Genomic DNA, 18,233 nt, shown 5'->3' on the forward strand with positions numbered 1-18,233 from the left:
TTAACATTTACTGCTCCTTGATAGAAATTAGTGCCCTGGTTGCCATGTTTTTCCATATATGCAGATTTCATAACTATTAAGTTAAATACAGTTTTACCTGGTTTAAAATTCCTTTATGTACAAGAAATTAAAGCATAAAGATCATAGTGTTTATCATGAGACCGTAAGATGATGTACTCTGCATTCTTGGTTCTTTACATATGAAAATCCTATGGTCATCTTGTAGATCACTGTTTGCTTTTGGTTTAAGTCTATTTGTTTTAAGAGGGTTTTAACAAAGAGTTATTTTGTTTGCTACTGGCTTTGTTGTCTCACTCAGTGGAAAAATACTAATTGAGCAAAATACAGACAAAGTTGTGATCAGGTGAATGAAAAGTGGCAGAGGCATGTGAGCAGTTATACGGAAAATGGATTTGAAACAAGAAGCTTAACAGCATCAATGTTGAGAAACGACTTATTTTATGAAATTATTTATGAAATTATTTCATAATTGCACAGACATGCTAAAATAGTGCTCAACAATTTTGCAGACTAAATCCATTAGCAAATGGTAGAACAATATATCGTTTATTCCTTACTTTTGGGGAGGCAAAGCCGGAATTGCATGAGTTTTCAGCAGCTCAACTAAAAAGCAGAATATTTTAGTGAAAGCCTTTGAGGACTAAGCCTCTTCTGATGTTTTTGTGTTTTATTTAAAGTTCTTTTTTTGACTCAGGAGATCTCTTACAGGATTTTTTTGGCGTTGCTGCAGTTCTAACCATACTCCAGATACAGTTTAGTAAAGTTGCCACAACCTCTCTTCAGCCATGGATTCCTGTTACAACGATCTTCACGCTTGGTCTGGTGGCTGTTGACCTCTTATGTATTTGAGTTGCTCAGATTATTGTGGCCCAAATGACAGTTCATGAAAGTTGGGGTTAGGGAGCTCGGAGATCTCTGTAAAAAGGCCTGGCAGATTTTCTCCTCCCCACAGAATGGTTCAGCACTTCATGCAATGTAGAATAAATTTTCAGAGTTAGAAAGTAATTTTTTCCTTCTTCCTGTAGAGCATTACAATTAATTGCTACACAGACTGGGGAGGAGAATATCTTATTTCTTAGTAAAAGTGTAATACTAGCTTCTCCTAATGGTTTTTAGAAGGAGCATTGGGATTGTCTCCTCTGAAGTTTTTTAATTTGGTATTTAGAAAAGCCGCTTTTGGTTTTTGTCTCCTTTGTTTTCTGAAGACAGGACAATATCATCTGGCTATTTAGGTTTTAATACTAAGCTTTGAAACAGTTCCAAGTATTTTAGTGGAGATGCTAACGCTATGAAAGTGAAGGAGAAGAGGCAGTCGGTAACCAGTTCTGAATCGCTTCCATACAGGCTCCCATATTTAAAAGGAGAACCAGAGTTTCACTCAGTTCTTGCCTCTCCTTACAGAGAACTGAGCAGGTAATCCAAGCAGTCTGCTGGGTTTAGGAGCTTTGTCTTCCTAGTAATGGAGCTAAAAACCATGAAGGAGCAAGGAGGAGTAAGCAAAAGCCTGCGGAGAGTTCAGGAGTCATCTTGAGGAGCAGGTGAAGAAGTTGTAGTGAGGAGAAGAGGACAGCAAGTATCGTGAAGCTCTGAAAATAAGGAAAATGTGAAATACTAGGGTTCCCGAGCTATGAAAGCAGATTCTGAGAGCAGTTTTTTGCACAGTGATCCCTGCAGAGCGTCTGACAAACACCCTTTATGAGTAGTATATTTGGAGTTGTTGACCTGCAGAAGAGTTACTAACAACTTGGACTACTGCTAATCAAAAGTAGCCCAGTGAGTCTTTGTTGTGGTTTAACCCCAGTCAGCAACTGAGCACCATACAGCTGATCGCTCACCCTCCCCTGCCCCAGGGGGATGGGGGAGAGAATCTGGAAAAATAAAAAAAAAATGTAACACCCATGGGTTGAGATAAAGACAGCAGAGGACAGCAGAGGATGAGAAAAATAATGATGATGATGAAAGAATATACAAAGGAAGTGATGCACAATGCAATTGCTCACCACCCGCTGACCGATGCCCGCCTGTCCCTGTGCGGCAACTGCTGCCCCCCATCCAGCTCCCCCCAGTTTCTATACTGGGCATGACGCCATACGGTACGGCACAGCCCTTGGGCCAGTCTGGGCCAGCCCCCCTGGCTGTGCCCCCTCCCAGCTTCTTGTGCGCCTGGCAGAGCATGGGAAGCTGAAAAGTCCTTGATTGGTATAAACACTGCTTAGCAACAACTAAAACACCAGTGTGTTATCACATTATTCTCATCCTAAATCCAAAACACAGCACTCTACCAGCTACTAGGAAGAAAATTTATCCCAGCTGAAACCAGGACAGTCTTTCATGGAAGAAATCTGTGTTTTTCCTTCTGAATGCAATACTGCAAAACTTTTTTTTTTTTTCTTCTTCTTCTTCTCCAGATACTCTGATTCCAGCCAACTCTTTTTCATTTGACATTACTGGAGGAGCTCATAGTACACCAGAAATCAATGGGAAGTTCATCTAATTGATGTAAATTTTTGTCTAGACCTTTTTAAAAGTCACTGTTATGGCAGAATGTGCCTTGGAAGGCAGCATAGGGTAGTACTGAGGGACCTGCTGATGGGTGGCGAGTGGATGTCTCCTCTCACTCTCGGTGACAGCGTGGCATTCTCATAGGCAAGAGTTGTCATGCTTCTCCCTGACAGGAGATCAATACACTAAAATAGTTCAAGAGTTCCTTGAAGTATATTCAGGATACAGTGACAGAGTATGCCGCCACCACCACATCTCTTGTATGAGGAGTCCTGCGAGGAATAATTCTTGCTTCAGTTATAGTCATCTGCCTGATAACTGGTTAAAAAGTTTGAGGATGTGAACTAGCGGCTTGGGTGCTGGGTATAATGTGCAGTGCTGCTTCTCTTGTCTCACATCCTCGGCTCTCATTCAGAACTAGGAAACACATTTCTTGGGAAATGCAAACTACTTTGTCTAGCTTTCAGTCATTTTACATCTTTTCTAAAAGTCTCTACTTAGTTTGTGAGAGTATATTAGATTCAGGGGCTTGGCCTTATCTTCGAGATGTAAAATGTTATGAACTTGAGATAGTTTAAAACTTTTAGATAAGAACTGCCCTCTTCAGTAAGAGGATCATTCTAATTAATCAAGAAGAGCTAACCTTCAAGTTAATATAGGTTGGAAATTTTATTTCGTAGTGTAGCATAGGACTGAAATGAATTTCCATTAAAGACTATTACGGTCTTATCGCTTTCCAGACCAGCTGCCAAGTGCACTTCTTGCTTGATCTTTCTTCTGTAACAAGACACAAACCAGCATATATGTTCAAATAAGGCAACAAAAAATAGCAGGCTGCACATACAACTCTCTTCCCAGATATGAGAGAGAATAAACTATGAAAATTTATTGTTACATCAGTTATATTGCAGAAGGATACTGAGATACTGTGATGAATGCGGTTGCACTAAAACCTTTTTGGAATAAAACAAAATAGCTTGTTGCATTTGGACCGACTTACTATGCCAGCTTTTTGGTATACATCATGTAGGGATCTTGCATCCTGATGAGGATGCATGAGGAAGGTTTCTAGGATTTCTAACACCTACTTAATGATTTCAGTGCATGAAAACTTAATTGCCTGTTTGTCCTCTTTGCAAATTTCAAAATTGTTTCACAGTAAAGTAGTTTTGTATTGAAGTGCATCTCAAACCAAGCAAGCTGCTGCTCTGTGATATTTGAGAGCTCTTGAAGGTGACTTTTGAATGTAGAGATAAAGAACACGATTCCCAAATTTTTAAGGTCCTTTCTCTTGACAGAGACTACATCTCACCACTATATGTGAACAGAAGAGGGGAAAATCCAATTTAAAAGCTATACCCTCTGAAGAGCAAATTTTGCAGAACACCATCATGAAGCAGCCTGTAGTGTCTCTAGTTCTCTCTTCTACCTTCCCACTACTGAATAAAAGAAAGAGCAGATGGGCTTAAATGCTGAATATAGACAAACCATAATCAATTTGGAAAATGAGTGGTGTATGCTAGTGTTGGTTATAATATATCATATACAACTGTCAGTCACTCTCAGATGCATGAGACTATCTAATTGTACTTTTAGTTCTTTGTTTCCCCACATTTAATTGTGTTAAAGGATACTATATCCTAGCCACTAGCATTAATCTTCTACATAAGCAATTCCTGTAATTGCGATGAAGATTGCTTATAGAATTTAGCAAGGTGTAAAAATGCTCTATTACTGTGATTGAGATGGGAGAGTAGTTCGCTGGAAATTTCTTAATGAAATGTCATGTTGGGAGATGTAGATTGACACCCAAACGTGGGGAAAAGAATTACCAATTAAACAATTTCTCTAGTCGAGTATGAAAGTTGTGATTGCAGGGAGATGGTCAGTGATGCCTTCGAGGCTAGATAGCTGTTTCCAGGAGCTCAGTGGTGAGGGAGTCACAGTGGGAAATAATCTGGTAATTATACTTTTAAGTATTTTTATAGAGTTCAGTAGTATTTTCTGTTTTGCCAAGTAGGTATTCTAACAGCTTCTTTTTTATAGCTAGAATTTACAGGGCTCGCAAGCTGATTTTTGATCTGTAAAATGTAACGTTGTGTTGTGGATGTGCATCCATGGATTCCCGTCATTGGAAATGTTCAAGATCCGGTTGGATGGGGCTTTAAGCAACTTGATCTAGTGAAAGATGTCCCTGCCCATGGTGGTGCTATTGGAAGTAGATGATCTTCAAAGGTCCCTTCCAACCCAAACCAGTCCATGGTTTACAGGATTGTAGCTAAAGGTGCAAAGTTTGACAAAGGTGGCTTAAGCTAAAACATAAAGGGTAATACTTTTAAAATAAATGGAACTTGTCACTTGTTTGGTTTCTTGTCTTATCAACAGGTTTTTATTGCTTACTAAGGAGGGAAAACATTTTGGCAATATCTAGTGTTTTGGCAATATCTAGTGTTACACTTGAAAAAAATTTTTTTTTTATTCTTCATGTAGCTATACCTGCTTGTTAAAGAAATTGAGCTTTTCTGACCTCACGAATGTCTAAAAGATTTACGTACCAGATGTATAGTTCTACTGATACCAGGATTGTCGAAGAGATGTAGAAAAGCTATTGCTAAATGTTATTAATGATCGTGTATAACTTGCACAATTCAGTATCTTTTTAAAGTTCATTCCTGGGAAATGCAGAGTAAATGCATGTGATATTTACTGTTTTACTATTTTTAGGTGGTGCCAATTGTCTTCTCTCATTAAACTCGGAGAAGGCAGTGGTCCAGCATTTGGAATGCATTTAAAAAAAATACACACGTAATTTACGTATGGCTATGTACACTTTTTAAAAAATACATTTGTAATTTATGTGCTACTAAAATATGTAGTTTTACCAGGACACCTAAGTAAGCAACAGTTCACCCAGACCAGGTATCTTTTATTCTGACTGTAATGAGTTGCCATAGTCTTAAGGGTAGGAGCTATAGTAGCAAAGCGGTGTCCTTGGTATTTTCTTTTTTTCAACAACAGCATAACTGGAAACAGTCTCTGGCCATCTAATCATGCAAAGTGTCTTTTTCTTTTTTTTTTTTTTTTTTACTACTAATTGAGGAAAAATTATATATGCAGTAGTTACTTGGTTAAACAGTTAAACTTCCATTCTTTAAGTCTATAATGTGTATTCTAATTAACACAAAGTATTCCAAGATGAATTTATACTTACCTGTCTTAAAAATGCCTTACATGAAGGATGTCTGTTGTATCCAGTATAGTGCTGTAGTACTGCACATTTTGAAAATACAAGTTATTAGCTTTCTGTATGAAAAAAGTCTATGTTTTAAGGTTTGTAAACAGTATAAAAAGCCTATTGTTCTCATACTGCTGCTGGTTTGTTGCTGCCACAGGGCAGTAATATGGGCAAACTAAAAATGTGGCCAAGAACTGTATTTGCCTAATATGAATAAGGTTATTTCACTAAAATACACATTAAGTATAAAAGCAGTTTTGAAGAAATGAGGTGCAATCATAATATTTAAATATTACCCAAACAGTTTACTGTTCAAGTGTAAAGTATCCAATCCTCAAAAATGTTTTCTCAGTACTTAATGTGCTTTCTTACAGCAGCACGTGTGCACGTATACAGCAGAGTAGGCTTTTTGGTGTGGAGAAAAAAACCAACACAGGTCCCGCAGTTCTTTTTCTAAACGTAATTAGCCCTTACTAACTTTCTAACCTAAATATCTTTTGGCATGATTTCTTACCCACTTTCAGAATATAGCTTCTTTCTTTTTTCCCCACTCTCTTTTCCATGGAACAAGCATATGTTATTTTAATCAGTAGTTTTAATCTGTAAAGCACAGGATTTTGGACATCCATGGGCTACTTCTAATAGCAGGAGATCTGTGACAGAGGAACCAGTTTCACATATGGAGTCCGCCTGCAGTCCGTGTGCCTGGCATTTTGATGTGGGTTTGTGTCTTTCTTGGAGAAAAAAACTAAGGGGCAATAAATCAATAAAAGGTTAAAAGTAGTCTTTTCTCCCTGCTGGTTCGAATCCTTTCTAGCAACGGAGATTCATGAAATGCACCAGTAATTGTTTCCTTTCCTAGAGAATTCATTAACCGAGACATTAGCCTCCTTATTGTCCTGAGCGATGACTAATTCTTTGCATCCTGTTATGCTTTCTCAGGTGCATTAAAATATTAAATACATATATTAATTTTGAGTTTCTGATTCAAATAATGAAAATCTTGTGTTTTGAATTATTTTCTGGAGAGGCAGTTCAGTTTCACTGCTGTTGGCTCTCAAAATCCCTAAGATTGTTTCATTCATTTACACGGTTACTGTCTCTGGCATCCAACTCTCCAAAAGGGAGGGAGGCTTTCAGCTCTTCAGCCTGTTCAGAAAAAATTGAGTGGTGATTGATCTTCTTTCAATGTAATTTTCTTTCATTTCAGACTTCAAAAAATACAGAAGTGATTACTTTAACACTGATTTAACAACCCACTTATTTGACATTTTAAAATGACTTTCATTTGGGAGTTTTAAAGTACTTTGTAAAACAGTAGGTATCGCAGTCTCTCTGTGCACTGGGGTATGTCTGTGTGTGTTGCTTTACAGACTGAACCAGCAGAGGATGAAATGAAGAATGCGCCCACCAGGTTGTGCGTCTCAGGTCTGAGAGTAGGAGGCAAAGCCAGGAATTCAACATATGAGTCAATCCGATTCATAATCTGCGAAAGTCCACACCAGTCTCTTCTTTTTCATTTCCTTTAAATCTGTTCATGAGTAAGACTGAGGCTTGTCTTTCTGAAGAAGCTTGTGCTGAATACCTGAAATGAAGTTTTTAGAAATACTGTTTGATGAGAAGCACAGCTGTAATATTGCTCAATGAGTGAGTGTTTTCTGGCACCAAGGATATCTTTTTAATTTTACTTAAAATGTATGTGTCTTGGGTAGGTAGCCTTTAATAATTTTCTAATCATAGTTTGAGCGTCCGAATGAAGTTTTATTCGTGACCTAGAAATCTGAGTTAGCAGAGGTGTTTCCCGTCTGTCTGTGGTCATGCACATCTGCAGTAATACATTTTCAGTAGTGAGTAATTTTTGGCTTGTGGACAGATCTATAATTGAGAGAGAATGCTACTAAGAAAAAAAAGCTTTGGAAAAAACCCTTATGATAAAGACAAATATCTCTTAGAAAAGCTTACAATGACAGAATTACTGTCACAGCCTCTTCTACTGCTTTCACCGTATTCCCTGTCAAAAAGGTCATTTTATAATCTTGTGCCAGAAAAATAAGCACTTATGATTATCGAAATATTACACTATATTTGGAAGACATTTTATTTGGTACTAAAGTAATTAGACTAAAATAATAGAATAGTACAAAAAAAGTTATCCACAGTATTAAAAAATAGTGGGGAATAGGTCAAAAACTCAAGCTTTGTTTTTAATGGCATGCTAACAAGGGGCATTCTTGGCCTTACTTTGAACATTTTTATCAACAGGAAAAAAAACCTTCACTGGTAAATATAGTAAAAACTGCTGATGCGGTAGAAAAAAAAGGAGATGGAACTGCTGCAGAGCAATCAAGTTTGCTTTGATAAGATGTACTCTATCAAATTGTATTCAAATTTTAGGTCATAAATACAGAATGAGAGACTGTCGGCTGTACTCACGGGGCAGAGATCCCCATCCTAAAAAGAAGTAGCTTTGTTTGCACTGGTGATGAATAAACTGCTGAGCCAAGTGCAAAGTCTTTTCATCTTAGGTGTGGCCCCAGAATGTATCTGAGGACTGTGAAGGAGAGCGGTGGAGGTTCTTCTGCATTGGGCGTTGATGTAGCTGCTCCTGCGAGGCTTTGTCTTGTTCTAGCACTCACAGACCGGTACTTTAGTGACTTGCTGTTGAATTTAAGGATGCAAGGCTTTGACACAATCTAGGATCAGAAACATGACTTTTTAGGAGAGTATCAGGGAGCTTGGTCTCTTCTGCGAGTAGATGAAGGCACAGCTTGGTGATACCTAAGAGGTACCTGTGCAAAGAACATCAGTGTGGCAAAGCTGTAAAAAAATGTGATGACTGGAAGTTTAAGCTAAACTGACAATTAAGCAAAACCAGCCAGTAATAAAGGACACTTGTTGTTGGAAGAGTTTACCATGTACTATGGTGGAGTCTATGGCACTGGCAGTTTTTTAATTAGGATGATTTTTTAGGTGTCTCTTATGATCTGTATTGGAGAGACTGTCAGTTTGATGATTGCAGCAGTAACTTTTAGGCATAATAGTACTGACTTGTTTCAGTTTTATTTTGTCTTAAGCTGTTTTTTGTGCATGCCTCTGAGCTGTAGACCTCGCTTTCTCCATGGCTGGATCAGTCCATTTTTGTAGTATATCTCTGCATTTCCTAAGAATGTAAGGTGTGCCCATATGTCAGAAGGACCTGCAGGTCCGTCTGTCCTGTGTCCTGTCTCCAAGAGTGGCCGCTAGTGGATGCTTAAGGAAGGTATCATGTTTGTTCTGTTCTTGCTCTTCATGAAGCATCTCCCTTCACGGCAGCTGTTGGATGCTGAGCTAAATGGACATTTGGTCAGCATAACATGGTGCAGCGATTGCTGTGTATGAGAACAAAGCAAGTGTGCGCTGACATTTTTCTTGCCTTTGGCATTGACCTGGATCCATTTATGGATTTCTGACCTGGGTTTGCATCGTGGCCATTATTACAAGTGACCACTGATGGGATTTCCATAAACTTGTCTAATTCCTTTTAAGAAACACTTAAAGTTTTGGCATCCATGATACCTGTGACACCAGATTTTACAATTTAATTACATACTCCATGACAAAACTTCCTGTTGTTTATAATATGCTGGCTTACTATTTTACTGTGTGCTCCCTAGAAATTGAATTGAGGTTTTTTGCATATTTTATATGCATTTGTTGTATTCCCCACAGTCGTGTCTTCTTCAGGCTGGGGAGTACCAGTGTGTTTCTTTTTCTCCTTTTTCAGCAGGCTGTTCCATGCCTTGGACTGTACTTGCTGCCTGTCCTGGCACTTTTTCTAGTTCTCCATCTTTTTTGAGATGGGTGCATCTTAGATTTAGGTAATGCCATTATAAGTTTGGGGTTTTAGTCCTTTTCTGAATAGTATCTAACATTCTTTTTGGCGTCTAATTCAGTAATCAGTTCACTTTTGTGATGAATTTATTAATCTTGAAGCTCCCTGTACAGTTTCTCTTAGACTGTACTGACATCTAATGGTAAGGCAAAGTGGCTTAACCACGCTTAATGGCAAGATAAATTGTCTGACAGGCAAATATAATTATATATTTTCTTCTTAATTCAATATTAATTTTTGTAAGACAAGATGAAATAACTTCAATTTTTGCACAGAAAGTCTGACCTAATACTTTTCCTTCTGGCAATTAATCTCTTTTTGTTCTGCTCTTTGGGCCACACATTTTAAATGTAGTTTAAATCTTTGCAAGAGTAGTTTTGAGTACAGCGAAAGTAATGTGATAGTTTTATACTGCAGAAGTTTTTAGTATAAGTCACAGTATCTCCAGAAAAGGAGAGCAGCATGAAATAAAATGTAAGAACAAATGCTGTCCTGCAGAACTTTGGAATGGGATGTTCCAGTGCTGTTGTAGCACTCTTGCTATTGCTGCATTTTGAAGAAACGTGCCAACAAAAGTCCTTGTCCTCTCTTTCTCATCCTTCTCTTTGAGGTTCCTCTGTATTTTTAATTGGGCATTTTTCAAACCCCTAGTGGTAAGTATTGCTGAATAATACTTTTGAACTTTAGAAAGAAAAAAAAAAAATTGAGTTCAGATGTTAATCTTAGAGTTATAGTCTATGTTTAGGTGTAGTACACTGTGTAGCTTCAGCGAGATGTAAGTATCACCTAAATTCTGTTATGAACCACCATTCCTCTGATCTAAAATTTTTGTTTTTTTACAAAACCAATATTGCTGCTACTGACACTAGAAATGTTCAGCTACAAATTGTAGAGCTTTTTCAAGTAGAATGTTTCTCTGGTACATCATCAGCTTTTATTTTTCCCTTTCTCAGAGTGAGAGCCTGTCTCTTGCCATAGCCTCAGAAAGTTGACTTCTTTACTATGTAAATGCATCCTTGCTTTTATTTGAACATAAAGCTAATTTCTCTGACTTAACATTTTTAAATGTTATTTTACTTTCTGCTGTTTATCAACTTGATACTATCCTCTCTTTTGCCAAACACAAGCTATGTTGTTTTGTACTAGAGAAATATTTTGAAATTTAGATAAATTTCCATTTCTCAGTAATAGCTTTCTCGCAGTCTAAGTTGTCTCCAGCGTATGTCATAGCCTGTACTTTTCCCAAAAAAGGGGAAAACCTGAAACTTGAAACTTAATTTCTAAGGAACATCAGTAATTGTTGTAGAGTGAGTAATTCTTATTTGTGGGTTGTGCATTGAGTTGGGTTTGCAGAAAAGCTTACTGCTTCATGGTTTGGGAAGAGTCAAGTCCATAAAATGGATTTCAGAATTCCAGAGTGTATGGTTTACATTTGTACTCTGGTGCTCTGCTTTTAGCTGCACAAGCTGGGGAATGAGTTGTGGCACCGAGTATCTCAGATGCTAGGAATATCTGACATCCAGCCCTGAGGCTGGTGTGCGTTCTGTGAGTCCTTCTGGTCATTTCACTGCAGAGATATTCAAACATCAATGGGCGAGGGGAAGAGAAACAAAAAACCCTAAAACTGTGTTGTTTCTCACCTGTTCAGGTGAAGAAATTCACAGGTAAGCTATTCACATTGGTGGTCATACAGTTGCAAGAATAGTCATTGCAGAAGGCGTGCTTCTGCTGGGTGAGCGGCCCCAGTTGCCCTGAGCATACCATCCAGCTCACCAATGACTGTGACTGTTGTTTTGCCATGAAATCTTAGGTGTGGTTGATTTGGATATAAGGAAGAAATTTTTTGTGATAAGGGTGGTGAGACACTGCAACAGTCACCCAGAGAAGTTGTGGATGCTCCATCATTGGAAGTGTTCAAGGCCAGGTTGGATGGGGCTTTGAGCAACGTGATCTAGTGAAAGGTGTCCCTGCCCATCCATGGCAGGAGGGTTGGACTAGATGACCTGTTTACTATCTGAAACAAGCAGTTACTGCAAAATGTATAATTATTTAGGATAATTAAAATATTTATAACAAGAGGAACAACATTTTCATTATCTTTACTTATTGCTTCCAGGGCTCTATAGAATGGTCATTTTGAAGCTTGTGACGTGTCATGGAAAATAGAAATCTTATCAATTTGGGTGGGAAGGAAAGAAATTTAATCGACTTTAAATCATCAAAAACTGATGGCAATGGAATATTTACATTTTTTCTTAAGACAGCCTTGTTTTATACCTTCTGAAAGTCAATAGTAGAAAGAAAAAATATTTCAGTAACTCAATGTAGTTTCAGACCAAAGAGCATATATTAGAATGGTTAACTTAAATGAAGATTGAGATTCCTAAGGGTAACGTGAGACTTCATGACCTTATTCTCGATGTGTTAATGATCTATCAGTCTGCTGTGAATTTCATTACTGTTTTGGATTTCTTATGCTTCATAATCTGATTTGGGACAGCCTACAAATCATTTCATGCAATGGAAGCTGACATCGAGGCAAAGGTAGAAATCGGCCTTCTGCTGTTCCTAGCTGTATAGGTAAAAGTCTGTGCTCAGAAGAGTTCATACTCTGAAACTTTTGGCGAGTGGGCTAACTAGTCAGAGGTTACTCGTGATACACTTTGCAATTTTTCTGGTAGGCTTTCCCCACCTGTTCAAATTTAGTAGAAACATGATCCGGTCCACACAAAATTCTCCCATTAGACTGATGCAAAGGGAATGGTCCTGCCCTGCATGCTGCAACCTTTCGGGTTTGATGGGAGTTCTTCTCTAGCAATTTGGAGTTTGTCTCAACCTACAAGTATGTGTATAATTAGCCTACTGGTTTGCCTTTTAGAAATTTTCATTTCTTAGTTTGCTTCCTTTTCTCTGGAGAGAAGATCGTGGGTTTTGAATGGGCCTTGCTTCAAATCTTTCACTCACAGCTGATGTTTGTCCTTTCTTTACTCCATTACCAGTGTTATCTGCTTTGAAAACTGAAATCACGGTTAACTTATTTACTTAGCATTCCTGTTTTAGCCTGTAGGATTTGCTTACCCTCTTATAAAAATGTTGGAGTTTCCCTTTTCCTTTTATCTTCAAGTCTCAGAAAGAGTAAAGTTCTTCCTTTCTCCAGAAAGAGCTAAATGCTCCAGGTTGCAATACCCAGAGGCATATTCTCTTTAAAAATATTTTCAAACAAAGGAATCATCTGCTTAACTGAAAGAAAAACTCTTAATTCTTTTCAACACTATATTTTAATCTAAAATTTGTACTGCTCAGAAGAGTTCTGTACACTGGTGGTATCTCAGATGGCTTTGTAGCTAATACATGACATATGGTAAGCAGTATATATTCTTAAATGGCTTGGATTCTCTTTGGATTATCTTTAAATATTGAACTACAGAAATCTGCTCTTAAATACTCTTTGGTATTTTGTGTTCTGATTTTTAATTCATTAGGCAGTGTCCTTGTATTTTTAGTGAATTTCTCAAATACAATTATTCATGTTATGGTTTAGTAATTGCAGTAACTAATGCTCCCATAATTATAAGGCTTTTGTTTTCCTGGGAAATGCTTCCCATATCATCATCTTCTCTTTGTGTTAGCACATGAAGTATAATAAAACTGTATGAGGGTTAAATTTAGAACTGTGTTAACATGTTAATTTAATTTTTTTTCTCAAAAATCTTTTTTTTTTGAAACTTATGACAACTGACTATGAATAAAAGTGATTTCAAACCAATATTTTTTCTTGTAGAAAAAACTACTTGATTTATACGGTACACTTTGAAGCTGCTGTAGACAGACAGAAAACATCTGGTGACACTTTCAGTGGTAGGTCAATAGTTACAGATGGTCTGTTTTTTACAGCTGTCATCCAGCTTTGTATGTAGAATGACTACAGTGGAAAAATCTTTTGCTGAATGAATAAACAAAACAGCACAAGGCGGCCAGCAGGCATATATGTTTCTACAAGACAGGAAATTAAATAAGCTATAAAAATTTAAACCAAGACTAGTATTTAAAATGTTCATTATATTCTGGTTTCTGTTTCTTATCCTCTAGATCTTTCTATGTGACCGCTGAAGGAAGTAGATTATAAAACAGAAGTGATAAGTAAATAAATTAAAGACTAGTTTAGGACTGATCCTCTACACAAGTTTGGGGTTTGGGCTTAAGGAGAGGCAGGTGGCTATATAGCTAACTTTAAGGTTTTAAAATGCATGTTAGATTTGATGTAATGCTTGTGCAGTCTTATACCAGAGCCACATTCAATACTGAAGAATGTTGTATTTTGTAAGAATAATCAATGTTGAGAAATTAAATAGAAAACTTCTAAAATGGCAAGATTATTTTTGTTTTTTAAAGAGGAAAAACTGGGCTTCTATGTTCTTCATCAATTTTTCTTCTCCCATTCATGATGGGATGTTATATTCAGCTGGAATCAACGTTATGCAAAACAGCAGAAGAATCTGGAAGTTGAGGACAAAGAAGAAAGGTGTGGAGGGAAAGTGAAGAGGAGGAGGCTGAATAAAGTGTTAAAAGCATGATGAATATTGCACATTAACTCCTTTTTTAAATGAAAATGCACACAAAGAAAGGAACTTTGTTACAAGGCCAAATGCACTAAGCAGGGTAGTGCTGGCAAGGATACCTATTTTGATGCAAATGTGCAGTTCTTGATATTCAAAATATTTTTCTTTATCATTTCACTTGGCATGCATGAATCTTCATAACATGTTGATGAAATGTGCCTGTGTTTGGTTTTAGAAAAGTTTTGCCTCTAGAAAGAAACAAGCCGATTCCTAGGTTCAGTCACTTGTGAGGCCATTTAATGCTCTCCACTGATGTTGAAAGCTGTTGGGCAGGAATAAAAAGAAAGAGGGAACTGGATTATTTGGCTCATGTTAACGTGCACTGTGCTTGTAATACAGCGTTCCCCGAGTTCGGTTGTCAGTGTATTGAGATATTTAAAGGAGAATAAAACTGATGCTCTGATTTTTGCTTTTTAGACGATCTGTCTACTTGGTTTTACCGTGTCCACTTGCTCGTGTGCATTTTATAATTTACCTCTTCAATTAGATTCTTGTTAAGGGATTTTTCATCTCTCTCTCTCCCCATCCCCCCTTCGAGCTTCTCAGTGGTTTGGCTCAAAATGCGGACTGCTTGTTGCAATACCCTTATGCTGTCTTGCCCAGCTACACGGTATCCGAAAAGTGCTTAGTCGTATTTGCTGCCAAAGAGCTTGCCTAGTCATGCATAAACCTGCTTTAAATGCCATTGGGTTGATATAGATGTTGGTGTTCTGTATTGTCACCGTGATGCATTTCCTCGGGTCTAATGCCCCTTGAATTGTTTCTTTCAACTTCCAAGTATCAAACTCTGGTTTACTTTATCATCAAAAGCTTAAACGTTAAGAATGAAAAGAGTATTTTCTCGATGGCTGCAAGCATTAGGATGCAAAAGTGTATGTATGGCTTTACTGTTTCATTCCAGGTGCCCACATTTCTGGCATTTTATGGGAAGCATGTACCTGTGCCTGCCCAAGATCTCTCCCTTAGCCGGCTGTGTGTTCAGTGGAAGGGGGAAAAAGTATTTGAGAGTCAAAAGGCAGAAAACAGCAGCTGTCTTGGAGCATTTCTCACACTGCCTTGTTTGAGCTGTGCTGCGTGCTTGTGTCTTTACGTGTTTAGAAGACAGTTTGTTGTGAAATACCGGGTTACCTAATGTGATTTAAGAACTTTGTGTTTTTTCTTAATTGTTTAAATTACATATAGATCATCTTTCTGGAAAGAGGTGGGGGGAAAAAAAAGCCTGTATTTTAAGGTTGAAGCAGTTTCTCTTTCTGTTCACAGGTGAAATTAAGTTTCTAAAAGACAGTAAACATTTCTGACTTGTGGCTGGCTTGGGAAGACCATCACCAAGCTGTGTGGAGACGTTCTTTGAGCTTCCACTCTTATGTCTCTAATGGACAAACACAAAGTGAAGCGGCAACGTTTGGATCGCATATTTGAAGGTTAGACATTTCAATTTCTGATGTTAACTGTGTCAATTAATTTCATGGATTACTGATATTTCTGGAGACTGGAACTCTTTTCTTTTGGTCGGTCAGTGTATTTTTAATTGAGTTGCCGTTCCTGTCAGGATTATATTAACTGTGCACATATGCTGGTTTGGGGTGAAAACAGATCTAGACAAATAAAAGCAACTAGTGTGTGAACTCTGTACTATTTCACAGTTAGGTTTGCTTTCAACTTAGTATTTTACAACATCCTACTCAAATGTTGTGAAAGATTGTGGTTTTATATAAAATAACAATCACAAAAGGATAAGATGATTACGTAGTGTTCTCTAGGGTCTTTCTCTACAGGCATGCTTCGCATGGTTTGATTTAACAGCCTGTATCTGATCCTAGGAAGGAAGTAGAAAATAAAATGAAAATAAACCAAAACAAAAATCCCAGAAGACCCCCAAACTTTAATGAGTATGAATAAAAATACCCTGAATTCTAGTGAAAGGAGTGTAATCGTTTGGGTCAATCATTTTACCTTAAGTCACAAATGACAGAGTTGTATATTCTTAGTATTCTTTACTCGTTTGCTTTTAGAGTTGGTGTGAAAAGAGGTCGAGGGATAAGGTGTACTATTTTAAGAATATATATGAATGATTGGGGCTAAATGAATTTTTATATTAAAATGTTAGCTTCTCCTTAAAAGGCAAAAGCAATAGTTAATTTCTTTACTAACCCATTTTGATGCAGTGGGAGAAAGTGTACAGACTTCTGGCCACATGGTCTCTCCATCATGTCTAATGCTGAAGCAGTGAACTGCAGTTGAAACATTTGCTCCTCCACGCATTGGTCTGGGGGACTTTTTTCTAGCAGCTGTGTTGGTGTAAGCAGTCCCTGGCAGCTGATTTCTGTCCTTGTTTTTTTCCCTTGCTTTGTGCCAATATGAGTGTAACTGCATAATGAGCTAGACTGAGAAGATGACTCATACTAAAAATAAACTTTGTTGGTATATTTTCCATTTAGGTAAATTCCTCAGTCCAGGTCACTGTTCAGCTGACAAAGCAGTTGCATTGAAGGGAGCAGTAAGAAAGGATCAATGAGGGGTGCTGGTACCGTTTACCCTGACATAGCCAGAGAAAGAGATGTTTTATCGAAGCATCAAAGGGTGCAGTTCCACATTTGGTTTAGATGATTAACCTCCCTCTTAGTCTCTTCTAAAACCAGCCAAGCCCTCCCCTGATTGCCAGGTCCAAACTGTTCTCATGTCCCACCTAGACGGCTTGGCCAGGCGGTCAGTTGAATCTGCTCGCTGGAGACTAATCCCTGCTCAAAGGAATGGGGAACTGGCTGTGGAGGATGGGGAATTCGGGAAGGCTGCCCCTCTTTCCAGGCAGCTCTGCAGTCGGATCAGCTAGAAAGTACCCAGGGGTGTGCTGCTGCAGTGCATGGTCCTCTTTTCTCTGTTCCCAGCTTCAGGGGTTTAGGTCTCAGGTCCTCATCCTAGAGTCTCTGTGTGACCCCTCAATAAAAAAATGCAGAATGTTAACTTGACAGCTCAATTTTTTTATTCTCTTTTTTTTTTTTTTTTTTTTTTGGCCTGTGTTAGTGAACTGAATTGGCAAATTGTGAGGAGGATGGTGAAACCTGTCTGTTTTGATGGCAGCTGGCAGTTAGATCAGCTCAACCCACATAGTGGAATTTCAGTCTCCTTTTATTGATCGACAGGACAACTTAAGAGGAAAATAGAGTCTGTGATGATGCGGGAAGGAATGTTATCAGGGACAGAGGTGAGAGACCAGTAGCCACTGTGACTGTTTAAAATAGTGGTTTCCCCCAGGCTGCTGTTTAATCAGTGCCTTTGTCTGCCTTGTTTTTCCCAGCCCTGCACAATTCACTGCATCCTACTGGTAAAATCTGTGCGGCCATGCAGTGCAGGGAATTGATCCAGTTGAAAAATAATGTAGGAAAAAGTTTTTTTAGCCCCCTCTCCTTCCTAATCCCATTTACCATGTGCGAGACAAATAGACGTGTTAGAAAAAGAGTGGGAAGACCAGGCAGATGATCATCAAGAGGAGAGGGGATGAAACAACGGATATGGAAAAATGCTTCAAGTTTTATGGTTACAGGAGTCCAATTTGGCTCTTTAAAATGTCCGAGCTGTATTCTGCTCTTGAGTGTCTGTGTGTTCAAATGTCCAAATGTTCTTTGAGGTTTGTAAACACATCTCTGGCTGATGTTTTTAAATCACTATCCCTGCAGCTGCCTAAAGTGGGATAAAAACTAGGGGGTTGGTTTGTTTTTAAAAAGGCTTTTCCCTACATATGGTCCTGTTCAGGTTTAAAAATTAAATGTGCGGAGTTGTTCTCTGGTATATGTGCCTTCCATAACTCAACCTAAATATTTTATATTTTAGAAATATGCATAATATTTTACAAAGCTCAGGAAATTTAATGAGCTGTATAGCTATTAAAGGTGGTTTATCTTCTCTGTCAGCTTTGTGCATCAGTTTGTGTATAGCTTTCTTCTCTTAACCTTTTCCCCCAGAAGAGGATGATTGTTAAGATGCATTT

The 18,233-nt window shown here is 38.1% G+C and overlaps 1 protein-coding gene across 4 annotated transcripts in view; it reads left to right on the forward strand.

Moving 5' to 3' along the window:
* CTBP1 (C-terminal binding protein 1) overlaps window positions 1-18,233 on the forward strand; it is a 253,159-nt gene that overhangs the window by 42,026 nt on the left and 192,900 nt on the right. For all 4 annotated transcript variants that reach the window (XM_082315834.1, XM_082315830.1, XM_082315833.1 and 1 more), the window contains exon 2: window positions 15,509-15,669. In XM_082315834.1, the coding sequence (XP_082171960.1) occupies window positions 15,612-15,669 (58 nt within the window). In that variant the 5' untranslated portion in view covers window positions 15,509-15,611. The remainder of the gene's footprint in view (window positions 1-15,508; window positions 15,670-18,233) is intronic.

Source organism: Platalea leucorodia (assembly GCF_965183815.1).
Source record: "Platalea leucorodia genome assembly, chromosome: 6".
Lineage (NCBI taxonomy): Eukaryota > Metazoa > Chordata > Aves > Pelecaniformes > Threskiornithidae > Platalea > Platalea leucorodia.